This window comes from Zeugodacus cucurbitae, chromosome 6 (assembly GCF_028554725.1).
Source record: "Zeugodacus cucurbitae isolate PBARC_wt_2022May chromosome 6, idZeuCucr1.2, whole genome shotgun sequence".
NCBI lineage: Eukaryota > Metazoa > Arthropoda > Insecta > Diptera > Tephritidae > Zeugodacus > Zeugodacus cucurbitae.
This window is the reverse complement of record NC_071671.1, coordinates 19,031,746-19,047,041: the sequence shown is the minus strand read 5'-3', so window position 1 is coordinate 19,047,041 and position 15,296 is coordinate 19,031,746. Positions and strand designations below refer to the sequence as shown.

Here is a 15,296-nt window from a genome sequence, read left to right as displayed (position 1 = left end):
ATGCACACTCCCTGACCAGGGCCCGAAGGGCAGCGCAAACCTACATCACCCTCTCTATCATCCCGACAGCAGAGAATTTGCTTCAAGGGCCTTCCAGTGCGCCGCGAAGTGTAACGGTCATTTCATTATAAACGCACCTGACATGGTGAACAGACGCTGACCAGGAAGCCGCCCACTATGGGTCCGTGGCGCTTGGGTTCTTTCCCCTCATTATATCAGATCATGCTGAGTAACACATATTTCTAAGGGGCGGTATCAATCGCCATAGTCACAGGAGTTCCATCGTACATGCTAGCATTTATGCCGCATCCTCCGCCCCTGTCGCTCATCGTCGGGGATTGCTAATTCATTTTGACTTATCTCATAACTAACCTGCTACTACAGGGTACGCCCTGTATCCGCGACCTCCTCACCCCCCATATCTTAGAGCCCAGCTAGGGTGCTTGATTCTATAGAAACAGACCCGTCCGGGAGAAATAGAATTGCTAAGAATTTTCGTTGCTCCTGTTATTTCTTTAAAACCGTCGTGCGGTAAAATTGATGAATTAGATAGAATTAAATATAAGAATCTCTGACGCTTAAATTACACTTGTGAAGCTCGTAAATCACCAGTATTTGTCAATTGTGACATTTTTTCCAGTTAATACATACCCATCGTTGTCAATTATTTATAAATTATATTTCTTTAAATGTTTTATTGTCGATTTTCATTGCTTCTATCAATGCTCTAGGCATTCATTCTATCACAGCTTTTTACGTTTAAACTCCGGTGTATACCAACACCAAAAGAATTTGAAAAAAAAAAATGCACTTTAACACATTCCAACTTTAGCTACAACTTCATTCCGACATTACAAAGGTCAAACCAAGCAACTAAAACATTGAAAAATAAATTAAGTCATCATAAGAGGCTACAAAATGAACATAAATTTGCTTGAAGCGAAAAAATAAATCAAAGCAACTAATCAAAATGTCAATTAAATTATAATGTCATACTCGACAAGCGCGCAGCAATCAACGAAAACAAAATCGAAACTGACATTTACCGCCTGCTTTTCACACAAGAGAACTACAAATTTGATCCGCATGCGCAGATCGCTGTTTTCAAACACTTTTTTATTCTTATTGTAGCGGCAAAGCCAAACCATTTAGGCCAAACATTTATTTGTGCTTAATTGAAATCAAAGCACTGGAAGCCCATATGTATGCACAAAACAGCGAAGACTTGACCTGCATAGCTGAGTGAACCACATGTGGCAGCAAAAAGCTGTGCCTGCTGTGATCGCTAGCTCCGCAAAACGCACCTAAAAATCTGCTAAACAACATACAAAGTGAACAACAATAAAAACAACAAAAAGAACAAAAGATCTGCATGAACTTACTTACTTATATGGGCAGCAAGTGAGATCTTGTGCCACCACAACAACAACTAACTAACTCACTAAAGCGCAGAAAATGTTGCCACTCCACACTCGAACTCTCTACTAGTTGCAACCAGCATTGTACGATGTGTGGCGAAAACAATTTATTTGACATTTTTGCAAGATTTATGAGATGCAGATTTTTGCAGTGCAACGAACACACACACATCGCAGAGATATATATAGAAAATAAATAAATATATTAAAAATGCAAAGACTTGCAACATGCGATTATCCATATTAGACAGTTAATGAAGCAGTTAAATGGCAACAACATATGTCGTTCGCATGCATTCATCTGTGTATGTGTGTGTGTATGTACAGTTAGTAACTTTAATTAAGTTAATTGCTTTATCTGCAACACAACAACAGCAAACAGCTGATATGCTCACATTAAGCGGCACTTAAACAGCTGCCAGAGATGACTGCGTGGTTGACTGCTCGCATTGTCATGCTCTGTGCTCTTCTTCTTCGTCTTCTACCTCTTATTATTCTTCTACTTCGTGGCAACTTGTCAACTTCGCTTCGTGGCTGTGTGAGTAGGCGAAGACTGCTTGCTGTGCTTATGGACTGCTCCGCTGTGAAGTTATCGCGCTTTTCAAATAGCTGGCAAATAAAGTATTCAAGAAAAAAAATTAAAATTTATTGCTCTTAAAGCTAATATTCATAGTCAATAATAATAATAACAACAATAATTATAGTGCAAATGGTGAGCCATTTAAAATTGTATAATGCAATTATTTTAACAGCAGCAATTATGATGTGCAAAAAAAAATAAATAAAAAAATATAAAAACAAAAATAAAAATATTTAAAAAAGTATAAAAAAAATTAATATATAAAATTAGAAAAAAAAAATATTAAAAAAAAATATTATAACAGTAGAAATTATGAAACGCAAAAAGTTAATAAAAAGTCATAAAAATAAAAAATTATTTTTAAAAAATTCCATAACAAATTACAAATACAGTAGAATTCATTTATAACGACGTCGCTTATAAAGACTAACCGTTTTTAGCGTCGATATTATTTACTCAAGTTTGGTTTAATAGTTAGATTCTGAGAAAATGTAACCGTTTAGTGCGACTTCGGTTTGAACGACAAACCGTTTATAGCGACACTTTTTACAATAATTCGTCCGTTTAAAACGACGCGCTTCACCGCTTAATTCTCCTTATTGGCGCACGTAAATCACAGTTAGTGTTTGTCATTTGTTATGACAAGTTCAAAAAATAAAATAAAATGAGTTCTTTGAAGAGAAAGTGTTTTACAATTGAAGAAAAGAGTGCAATATTACACAGATTAGAAGCTGGTGAATCAAACGCGATCCTCGCAAAGGAATTTGGCGTATCTCATTATACAATATCAACAATAAAGAAGAATAAATACAAGATCGAGCCGCTATTTAATGCCAATGTTTTGAAAAGCAAACGTGTAAGAACTTCTACTCATGAGCAATTGGATAAGGCATTGTTACAGTGGTTTAAGCTTCAGCACGGCTGGGGAATACCTCTTAATGGACCTCTGCTACAAGAGAAAGCTAATTTTTTTGCTAGACAGTTAGACATGCAAAATTTCATATGTTCCATGAGTTGGATAAACCGTTTTAAAGTAAGACACAACATCGTCAGTGGAAAGATTGTTGGCGAGTCTTTGTCAGTACAACAGAGTGATGTACACGATTGGTTAGAAAAAGTTTGGCCTACTCTACGTGCTCAATTTAGTAATGATGAAATTTTTAATGCAGATGACCCGGGTTGTTTTATAAATTAACCCCAGACAAGACGTTGAAATTTAAAGGTGAAAAATGTACAGGAGGAAAATTATCAAAGGAGCGAATAACAGTGATGGTGGCAGCCAACATGAGTGGCACAACTAAAAAAAACTTCTCGTAATCGGAAAATCTCAACGTCCCAGATATTTTAAAAATGTACGGCATTTGCCAGTGGATTATGAGAGCAATCGAAAAGCCTGGATGACTGGTGACATTTTTACCAAATGGGCACGCGCATGGGATCGTGAACTTATGAAAAAGAATAAGAAAATCCTGCTGTTAGTTGACAACTGTCCTGCACATCCCCATTTTGCAGACTTGAAAAGCATAATTCTAGTATTTCTGCCTCCAAACACGACATCAGTGTTGCAACCCATGGATCAAGGGATTATTCGAGCTTTGAAAGCACATTTTCTTAAAAACCTTATTTTAAAAATGATTCAGTTTCTAGATGGCGGATGCAGTAGTGTTGAGTGCACGAAGATCACTGTTCTTGACGCTATCCTAATGATTCAAGATGCCTGGACTCAACTCAAGCAAGGAACAATTTTTAACTGTTACAAACATGCTGGTTTTGTCCGAAGCAATGTAGAATGTACCAAGTCCGAAGTTCTTACTACCGAACAAAAGTCTGTCAAAAACAAACCCAAATAACAGATTTCCTACATATGTAAATATCCGTTTTATACGTCATCCGGCTAGTACGACATAATACCGCCGGTCCCTTGAAGGTCGTTATATCCGGATTCTACTATAATTATAATAATTTAAACCAAAAAATAGTATAAAAGATTAATATAACAGCAGCAATTATAGAAAGAAAAAACATAAATAAATAATCATAAAAATAAAAAAAGTATCCAAAAAATATTAAAAAATTCTACATACATACATATAACAAAATCAAAATTAAAATTAAAAAAAATCAATTTTTATGTAGGCGTTTAGTAATCGCCTGCCACTTCTAAATTAGCTCATGAGCTAATGAGATGACACAGCAATAAAAAATATAGTTTTTACAACAGTTTTTTTTTTCGAATTTCATATACAAGAATGGTGTACAGACTGCAGATTTTTATAGTCTCATAAATTCTAAGGCGCAGCAGTGACATGGCTCATAAAATGGAAACTATAAAGACTTAAAATCATGACTCACTTCCATCCAACCAAGAAAATTTTAAACTAAATAAGTCAGTTGACCTTCGGGCTCACTTATATGAGTCTAAATTATTGCAAATAATCAGCTCACAAATATTAAACAGAGCTATTACAGTTAGATTACAATTAGTAATCCGAAAATGTACTTGACTACAGTAATTATAATGATAATTTAGTAGTCAGTTAAATTGTAATTGTAATTGTAATTATTGTAGTAATTATTGTAATCTAAAAGTAAGTTTAATCTAATAAATAATAATCTCATAAAAATTATTCGATTACTTTTTTGATTACTGAGCCTTAATTGAACAGATTTCAATTAGTAATTGTGATTACTCGACTACAGTAAAAATTAATTCAATTAAATGTTAGTCAATATACCTAATAAATACTACCAAAAAGCAATTGTGAGATTATTCTTTAGCAATCCTGAAAAAAAAAATATTTCATTAATCATGGATTACTTTTTTGATTACTAAAAATAAAGCGAATGAAAGCAACTTGAAGCAGTAAATAATTAATAGATTACTGTTTTGATTACTTTTACCTTAATTTAATTATTAATCGATTACCTTTCTGATTACTATGCCTTAAATTAATGTAAACGAATCCGCTGATAGTTATAAATTAAAGTCATAACATCTGGATTATGATTACCAAACAATTACTTGATTGAAGTAAGGATAATAATTAAATCAAGTATTTAGTAGGCAACATACTTAAAAATTAATATAAATAAACACCGATTACATTACTTAGCCTAAAATAAGTGAAAATAAATCAGATTATAAGTGTAAATCAGAGCTGTTGAACTTAGATTATTGTCGGTAATCTAAAGGTAGACATGATTGTAGTAATGTTAATGCTTAATTACTTGTCAACATATTTAAAAGTAATCAAAAAATAATTATGTTTATTTTTATTGGGAAAAATTTAAAATAAATTTAATAACTAATCTATTACTTTTTGAATTATTTAGTCCAACACAAATGAAAATTAATTAACAAAGAAGTATTAATAAGCGTTCTAAAGTTGAGATTATGATTATTAAACCAAACAATTACTTGATTACAGTTATGATAGTAATTAATTCAAGCAATTAGTAGTCACTATAATTAAAACCAGTAAGGAGAACCCTACAACTATCTTATAAAAATTATTCAATTTTACTACTAAGTAACGGTTGTTTGTGGACAACTACAAATACCGTATACTTTACTATACATATATGGTGAGAATATTCATAAGAAATGCATAAATAAACTTAATAGCCAAGCAACGACGTTTAATACAAAGTTGAAAGTCATTTCCAACACTTACGGTGATTTGCAGCAGCGCAGACTTTCATATGCACATGCGCATCACTTGAAAACAGTCACAGCTCTATTCAAGTAGACAAGGTATGACGTTGCGTATGATGAACTTATGCGCATACGAGTAGTCCAGCAATTAGCATATCGCGATGCGACTACAACAACACTTTCCAACAAACACATGAGCTATTGGCGATAATTTGCATAATTAATTTAAGCGGCGAAGAAATTCACAAACACACATACACATATATATATGTAGCTATAAAGCTGCTTAAAATAGAATTGTGAGTAGAAAGATCACACAATCAAACGAGTCGTTGTAAGTATTTACGACTTGGTGTACATTTCATTTTTATATGAGTGTATTTGCAGTTATTTATTTATATGCCATTATGTAATAAAATGTGAATAATTGCAACAATGTAATCGTTGGTGGTGACTGCATTTTAATCGCAGCAAATCAAGCGGCACTGTGACGAGCTGTTAATTATACACAATAAAGCTCATTAAATAAATAACTGGCGAAAATTACGACTAACAAATAGTAATAATTATGAGGTAAGCAGGCATAAAAACAGCTGATTGAGAAGTATGTGAGTTTAGAAGTGAGCTAATTGAGGAGGTTTCATTAAAAAACTGCCTACGATGCAATATTATTAAAATAAAAACAATCAATCAAGTTCAATCATGAAATTTCCAAACAATTTTACTTTTATAAGTTTAATGGTTGCCTATTGCTACCTAATCAGATCCTTTCCAAGGAAAATCTGTGAAAAATTTGATTTTCAATCCAGTTCAATCATGAAATTTTAAAACAATTTTAGTTTTCTATGCTTAAATTCTCTCTATGTAAGCCAATCAGCAACTTTCCAAGCAAAATATCTGTAAAAATTTATATTCAATCATGATATATGCAAACATATTTTGTTTTGTTATGTTTAAATTCACTCTAATGTAAGCTAATCAGATACTATTCAAGCAAAACCTGTAAACCAGTGTAAAAATTCCTTGTCATTCATGTTCAATCATTAAATCTGCAATCAATTCTTATTTTCTAAGATTAAATACACTCTAATATAATCGAATCACCAATCACCTTTCCAATCAAAATATCTGCAAAAATTGCCTTTCAATCAAGTTCAATCATGAAGTATTTTTATGAAATGGGAATTTTCACAACATTTTTATATAAAACATATTTCCCACAATTTTTTTGTTACATAACAAAAATCCTCTCCTTACGTGATGATTCCCTACTGCTGACTATCAAGCAATCTCCTCAAGCATCATAAATAAAATGACAATGCATGTCCACTTTAATTGCCAAACGCCGGAAAATCATTTTCTGCTGCGCTTCATACATAAATATTACACCAAAAACCTCATCAATCAAACAATCTATCAAATTTTACTACAAAATATTAACTACCCAACGCTATTAGTCACTCAACAGCGCCTACGCCAGTGCAACAAACAATCCGAAGTTAATGAACGGGCTTCCGTTACTTTTTTTACAAGCTTTTTTCCACAAACTTACATCTGATATCGTCAAGCATGCATCGCCAACACCTATACTTATATGGTGAATTTATGAAAAACGCGTGCGCACTTGACTTTGACTTTGGCCCACGACCGGGTGACGATTTTATCAACACACACGTACTCAAGCATAGATTTATGTGTGTGTTTAAGAACAATTATTTGCATTTAATCATTCCTATTTTTTACACACTGCAAAAATTACGGGAAACATTTAAACGGTATTAGCAAAAAAAAAAAAAACAAAAAATTAATGAAAAACAAATTATCTTTGCAAAAAGTGCACGTTTAATTAAATTGCTGATGCGTTGATCGTCAGCGATCATTACCGTTCATTGCTTGCCGCTGGCCACCAGCTGTCCTTCAAGCATAGATTTCCGTAATGTGTTAGTGGAATGAAATAAAACTGCGCGGCGCAGCTACTTTATTTTGCTTACGTTAATGCTTTTTGTTGTTTTCAGTAAATATTTATTTATTTATCTTTACATTGTTGTTGTTGAACTTTTTTTTGAAATTTGAAACCACTTTTTGCTGCGATCGCGCAGCAGTGACATGTTGCATGCATAAATCAAAAGCACAATCAGCCAATTCTATGGGCTAACGGGTTAAACGCTGTCGAACGTTCTGCTGTGGCGGTCAGCAAGTGGTAGCGCTCGTTGCTAATCGCCTGCTGATTTTGCCGTACATTCCATCTCGCTTGCCAATCACAATTGAAATGATGCGCAGCGCTGATAGTCATAATGGATAATGCAATTACCGTTAATGTGCATGGGTATAATGACTTTTCAGAGTGATGACGATCAGTAACGGGGTGATCGTGTAGATCATTATCGAGGTTGTCGGTGCATTGTTAACAATGTGGGCATTGCTGATTGATGCGTTGGACATTGTGTCAATTTGTGGTAGAATATTTAGTTTAAAGGCAGTGAGAGGTTAAAAATGAGTAATAAAAATTCAATTTTCTTGAACCATAATGTATGGCAACTTAATTTACAGTAATATATTTTTAATTCATTTTTCAATATTTTTTATTAATTTAGAATGAAAAAAATTGAATGTCAAAAAAATCTTGATTTAAAAAAAATTCTAATTTTAAAAATTTACTCTTCATAAAAATATTAAAAATATAATTTTAAAATTATTTTTGTTAAAAAAAATTTTTGGATCTCAAAACATCAAATTTTTTGAAAATTAACTCATTACCAAAATATTAAAAAATCAAATGAAAATCGTTTTTTAGTACTACCTTTGTATGGCAACTCTGTATATATTTTTGAATATTTCGGAAAATAAAAATTCTCATCCGTATATGCTAATAAAGTTACCTTTTTTTCTTTCTTTTTTCATTTTTATGATCAATAATTTTAAATGATCTTGAGAACAAAATTTAATAAAAAAAAATTTAACATAGAATTCTAAAATATTATAAATGATTAATTGTATTGTTAATGAATAATTAAAAAAATTAAAATTTGTATTATAATTATTATCTTATGGCAACTCTACTAAATAATTTAAACTAAATCTAATTCGTTTTCTTTTGTTTTTCGACTTTTTTATGATTTATTGACAACTCTACTCATTTTTGTATATTAATTTAGAATTTCATTTTGTTATAATTAGAAAAAATATTTTATCTTATAGTTAGAAAATTGAATTTCAAGAGCCTCAAAATTATGAAAAAAAAATTATTGAAATTTTTGTAATTTTCATTTTTATTCATGCAATGATTGACGATGGCAACTCTGTTTGTGTGTAATAAAAATACGAAAATTATAACAACTTAACAATAATAAATTTTTTACAGCAATTATTATAAATTCCGAACCAAAGAATAACTTTCATGCGGCAACTCTGATAAAAATATTTTTTTTTTAATAAAAGTTATTGATATTGTTTAAGCTTAAAATTAGTATTTTTTCATTGTTTTTACTAATAAATATAATTTTGGTTTTGAGTAAAAAAAAATATTTGTATATTGGCAACTCTGGCAAAACTATGACCTTTTTATTCTTGTCGAATTCGCCCATTCTATTCATGAATATATCGCTTGTAATTTTTGATTGAAATTCTTTGATTAGAAATTATATATTTATTTTAAAATATATGGCAACCCTAAAAAATTTGTTTTTTAAATATTTAAAAATATATTTAATATTTAACATAGAAATTAATGAACTATTCAATTTTTTTGATTAACTCTTTTTATATGGAACCCCTAATTTTTTTCTAAACTTCATTATCTTTTTTGATTATAAATTAAACGTGCCACTGTATTGAACATACATTGTGTATAATATCATTCCATCAGCATTTTACTTAACCAATTCCCCCACCCGCTGCTCCACTTAACTGTGTTGCCACATTGCTGCCTTTTACTATTTATTGTTTTGACTCGACCTGTTGTCTTTTGCTCTGTCATATATCAAACTATCGGTTGCTGCGCCCTTTTATGAGCACAGCAGATTCAGATTCTCAGGCTTCAAGCACGTTGGCAGACATTCTAATTTTTTCCATCTTCAATTTCGATATTTTACTGTTGCCACACAAAAAAAGAATTCCCAATTTATGGCGCTGCACCTGCACATGAAGAGCATGAAAATTGTCATTGTTGTTATTGTTATTGTTGTTACAAATAGTATTTGTAGTTCTGTTCGTTCACAGGGAGGCGTTGAATGTCAAATGCGATGTTATCGCACACGTTTTATTGTTGTTTTTAGGTTTTTTTGATGCCAACATTACTGTAGCTCAATACAATTTATTTATTTGAAAACAAAATTAAAAAAAATAAAAATCTTTACAGTTCAGTTATTTGCCAAAATTGAAATTGATTGTATTTTTTCTTTTTTTTTTTATTTCTTTAAACTTTATTGGTGTGGCAGCACCGTAAAGCAGTGCAATGAGTTGCAAGCAAGTTTGCATAATTTTGAATAAAATTTACAAATAATAAAATAGTTGTTATATTTATTTTTAGTGTTTTACTTTATTGTTGTATTTTGGTGATTTTTTATTTATTTTTATAATTTTTAATTGCAAACTTGTTATTGCTATTTTTCCCACTATTTTTGCACTGCCATCAGCAATCTGTTATTCCACAATTTTTTATCTACAATTCTCTAAATCTTTTTTGTTTTTATTTTTTTTTTACAGAGCTCTACAATCGCCGTGATCGCCTGTGTTAGCGCGCAACTCGCTCCCGGCTCAAATATGTACCTGCCACCCAAGCCAAACGGCTACAATTACCCAGAGCCCAAGAATCCACTGGTAAGTAGGCTAATATGTATGAGCTGTTCGATCACCAACAACAACAACAACAACACAGACAACGGCAAATAAATAAATGCATTGTTATGTAATTCTTAGTGCTTTTTTATGGCTGGTACTGCAAATGAATCGAATGTTGCCCTTTCATTTGGTTTGAGAGATGAATTTATGATGCAATCGGCATGGGAAAATGAAAGGCATTTTGTGGATGCTTGCCAGCGATGAATTTGCTCGTATGAAAGGCGTTGATCTTAATGAAATAATTTGATGATTACTGGCGGGGAATAATTATTGGCGAGTGATGATTATGAAAGCATAAAATTACTAAGGCATTGCAATTTTGCAAACCTAATCTCTTAGTATCCACAACGGTGGAATCTGGCTTTCAGAACTCTGTTCACATTAATGTAAATAGATGTAGTAAGGCTCTATTGTTACAATACCAAACGTCTCTATACATGAATATGCCCGATTTCGTTGTTCCGACCACCTAAGTAAAGCTTCAAATATTCTTTAGAGCTGTCTAGATGAGTCAAATCGACTTTTCATCCAAACCAGATGCAGGCTAGTCTACACCACAGCTGTATCCATTATAGATTAAGTTGATCTGGTAGCGACTGTCGAACTTTTCAAAAATCTCGAACGATTCAATTTCATACATTGTTGTCCAAACCCATGCAACACTTAGGGAACCACCTTATCGATTGTTGCTATCTCCCTTGCCTCTTGAATGGGATGAACATGATAAAAAGAACTCTTTGGTCGCGGTATTCTTACTGGAACTAAGATTGCTGTACAAAGCTGTCTCTGTTAACTATATTAATACTCTGGTAACTATCGGAGGAATATGGGAACCGAAACATAATTGTCCTATACACGGTTAGGTTAGGTTAGGCTATTAGGTAGATATCTACATATTCAGGAAGATTTCAAAATTCTTGATTTGGCTAATATCAATTCTAGCCAATTCGCTAAGTTCGCATAAGGTGTGCCTACCTAGGTGTATCAACCTTAGTCTGACAAATGCTAGACATTGGAGGAGAAATACTTACATGATTCCACCCCGCTTTCCTCCAGCAGCTTTGGCTACTTATATCTACCAGTATCCCTAGCCGCACTGCATGTGTACCTGTCGAACAGTGTTCAGTAAACATACCTATGATAGAGCGAAATGGACCTGGGTGAGAAAAAGTAGTTCGAAGGACCTTTTGCGCTCTAATGCGTGCAAAAAGGGGGTAGCAACTGCACAGGCTCCTATTGCGGTGTTAATGTTGTTAGGGCACCCTGTCTTGCACTCTTGTCTGGTTTCAAAGATTCCGCAGTGACCGGGTACCCAATCAAGTCAGATACCAAAGTAGCTAGGCTAAAGCATACTATTGCGAATCGCCCTTATTTGTTCTCTCACCTTAGGTTTTCAAAAGGATGTCAGGGAGACCTTTTTTAGAACTTATATCTTATGACAACATCTTAAACCCGTAAAGGTATAGTAGTTTGGTAACAACAAATTCAAATGCAGCTAGTAGTACAAAGGGTAGACGAAGTTATTACTCCGACAAATGCAAAGTGATTAGCAACAAAGGAGAGACACGGCACAGCAGACACTAAAGGTACTTACAGGTGAAGGCACGTGGAGTGGCAACAGCGCCAAAGTGACGCCTGCAAATAGCCAGCCAAAATAGACACAACACCCAAGCAAGCAAGCAACCGATGCAAAGCAATTTTTATGCGCTTTATTTTCGCTGATGATTGCCAAAATGTGCAACCGAAAAGTAAATAGTCGGTTAGTAGGTGAATGGGCTAGTGGGCGCAGCAACAACAACCGCTCACTTGCCACTCATAGCAATTGTGTTGCTCACATTTACACTGTACACCGTTATTTAAGTATGCCACTAGTTAATAGGTTAACAAATGCCTGCTCCCAGTCACTACCTGCCAGTGCTAGTGCCGCTGCCAAATCAGCGCTTTCTTCCTTCCAGCGTTGGCTGCCACATGCAGCCAATTCGTTTCGTTGCTTTTATTGACTTTTCATTGTTGTAGTTCAGAAATTGTTAGACGGCGTAAAATCAAAATAGCGCGGCTTTTGTTTGTACTTTTAAGGTGTTGTTGTTTTTTTTGTGTGTTCCCTGTGAGTTGGCAACAAAATGTTGCAAGCAGCAGCGTAAAAATGCAATGTGGCAACAGCAGCCGCTGTTGTATGACTTCATTTTACGTGTTGCAGGTTGGGCGAGATTTCCGATATGTTTAGATGCATACATACATACAGACACTAACTAACTAAATACATACATACACATCCAAAAACAACTTCATTTGCGCTTGCAACAAATGAGTTTAGTTGCTGATTTCGTTGATGTTGCGAAAAGCGGCATTTTGTGTTGATCGTTGTTTGTAGTTTAATGTGTATCAAATTACTTACAGACTGTATTAAAGATTTTTATTGCTAATTAGTTGCTTTGCCAATTATGCTGATGCCCCAGAAAGTGTAATCTGTTACAATTACAGCAGTTGCAACAAATGATTTAGAAAGGAGGAAGTTGTGGGAGGCCTTAAAGAAGGATACAAATATATTTTTTAGAAAATAATGTGCTAATGTTGTTCAGATATAGAGCTCTATGCATCTTAAATTCAAGGAAGAAATATTTTAGAAATGGATTTTGAGGTTAAATTGAGTTGGGACCCTCTAAAAAGATAATGTAATGGCAAACGGACATACAACTCCACTAGACATTTGGATATAATACATCCACGATCATGGAGGCAAACACGAAGCGGCTAAGAAACCAAACTAACTACATGATAGTATCATAGTATGGGTTAGGTCGGAGTTGCGGATAGAAGACGTTATTTTTAGAATAACTTAACTATCAAAAGTAATAAGTCAATCACAGAAAAAAGGTTAGAAAAGGGTAGACCTTTAAAAAATACCCTATATGACCATTCAAGAACAACTTGCGACTCTGATAAAGTTCTTCAACTGATACTATGCCTCATCCGAAAGCTGTTTAATTCAATCTAAAAGAAGTTCTACAAATTTCATGAGTCGAAATCTTTAAAAAGCGCGTACAAAATGTCTAGGTTACACTTTCTCCATGTTCCACACAAAAAATGCGCCAACAACCGTTATTACCACGCTGTCACTGAAAGAGTTGTACTGGTTAAGTTCAATATTTATATTCGTTGATGGTCTTCAAAAAGTTTAAGTCACCTCGAGTTGTCCATTGTTTTAAACATCAATTGATTGACTAGTTTGATATTCTTCTTAACTTTTTCAAGCCGACGAAGTATATTTTGCCGAGTTTTCCTCCTGTTGTACATTTGAGTCATTGGTCGTCCATAACTCTCAAAAGTTAATATAATTTTATCTTCTTCTTCTTGACTGGAGTAGACACCGCTTACGCGGTTATAGCCGAGTCCAAAACAGCGCGCCACGTATCCCTCCTTCTGGCAGTTTGGCGCCAATTGGTTATACCAAGCGAAGACAGATCCCTCTCCACCTTGTCCTTCCATCGGAGTGGAGGTCTCCCTCTTCCTCGGCTTCCACCAGCGGGTACTGCATCGAATACTTTCAGAGCTGGAGCACTTTCATCTATTCGAACACCATGACCTACCCAGTGTAGCCGCTGTTTTTTATTCGCTGGACTATGTCTATGTCGTCGAATAACACATACAGCTCATCGTTCCATCGTCTGCGGTATTCGCCGTTGCCAATGTTTAAGGGACCATAAATCTTCCGCAAAACCTTTCTCTCGAAAACTCCTAGTGCCGTCTCATCGGATGTTGACATCGTCCACGTTTCTGCACCGTAAAGTAAGACGGGAATGATGAGAGACTTGTAGAGTTTGGTTTTTGTTCGTCGAGAGAGGACTTTACTTTTCAATTGCCTACTTAGTCCATAGTAGCACCTGTTGGCAAGAGTGATTCTGCGTTGGATTTCCAGGCTGACGTTATTGCTGTTAATGCTGGTTCCTAGGTATACGAAATTATCTACAACTTCAAAGTTATGACTGTCAACAGTGACGTGGGAACCAAGACGCGAATGCGCTTACTGTTTGTTTGATGACAGGAGATATTTCGTCTTGTCCTCGTTCACCACCAGACCCATACGCTTCGCTTCTTTATCCAGTCTGGAAAAACTTCCGACTTATCGCTGTCATGAAAATAGCTTTTCGAAAAATCTTTTTGTGATTCAGAATCAGTTCAAAACTCCATTCGCCGGAAAACATCGAGCTAAGTTTAAGACCGCGAATGAGAAAAGAAGTTCTTTTGCCAAGGAACTATCTGCGTTCTACGGAGGATGTCATTTTTAATCTCATCTATTAAAAAAAAAAACAAATATGGATATGTACTCTTACCGAAATGTGTATTCTTTTAAAGAAAATCTACCCATTAACATGTAAACATAGTTATTGATAAAGAAGCTTCCTCTAGAAGCAATCATCTTTAGTTTCTATATACTGGTTCTCGACAACGCGAGAATCTTTTGTAGTCATAAACAGAAGACACCATAAATCGATACATTAAGAAAACTTCCAGTTAATTAGGGTTCTGGAGATTACTTCTATTGACCCCTTTTGTAGTCTGTAGGTTTAAATAACTCTTAAGTGGAACAGTTTGAAACCCATGAAACAGACCTGCTTGTCTCGTTATTTGTCTTGTAAGCGCTCGGGAAAGTAACTTCGAGCCTAAAAAAAGCAATCCCTAGAGTTTTCAAAAGCATTGTCATATGTCTGAGCAATGGAACCGGCAGCTAACTTTGGAAAATCCTCAGTCACCCACTTCCACCAATGAAAGAAGCACAGTTTAATGGTGCCACTTTTAATTTTTG

At 34.1% G+C, this 15,296-nt stretch overlaps 1 protein-coding gene across 1 annotated transcript in view; it reads left to right on the top strand.

Annotated features, from left to right (window-relative positions):
* LOC105216830 (pro-resilin) overlaps nt 1-15,296 on the top strand; it is a 45,315-nt gene that overhangs the window by 25,375 nt on the left and 4,644 nt on the right. The window contains exon 2 of the mRNA XM_011191523.3: nt 10,358-10,471. Within this exon, the coding sequence (XP_011189825.1) occupies nt 10,358-10,471 (114 nt within the window). The remainder of the gene's footprint in view (nt 1-10,357; nt 10,472-15,296) is intronic.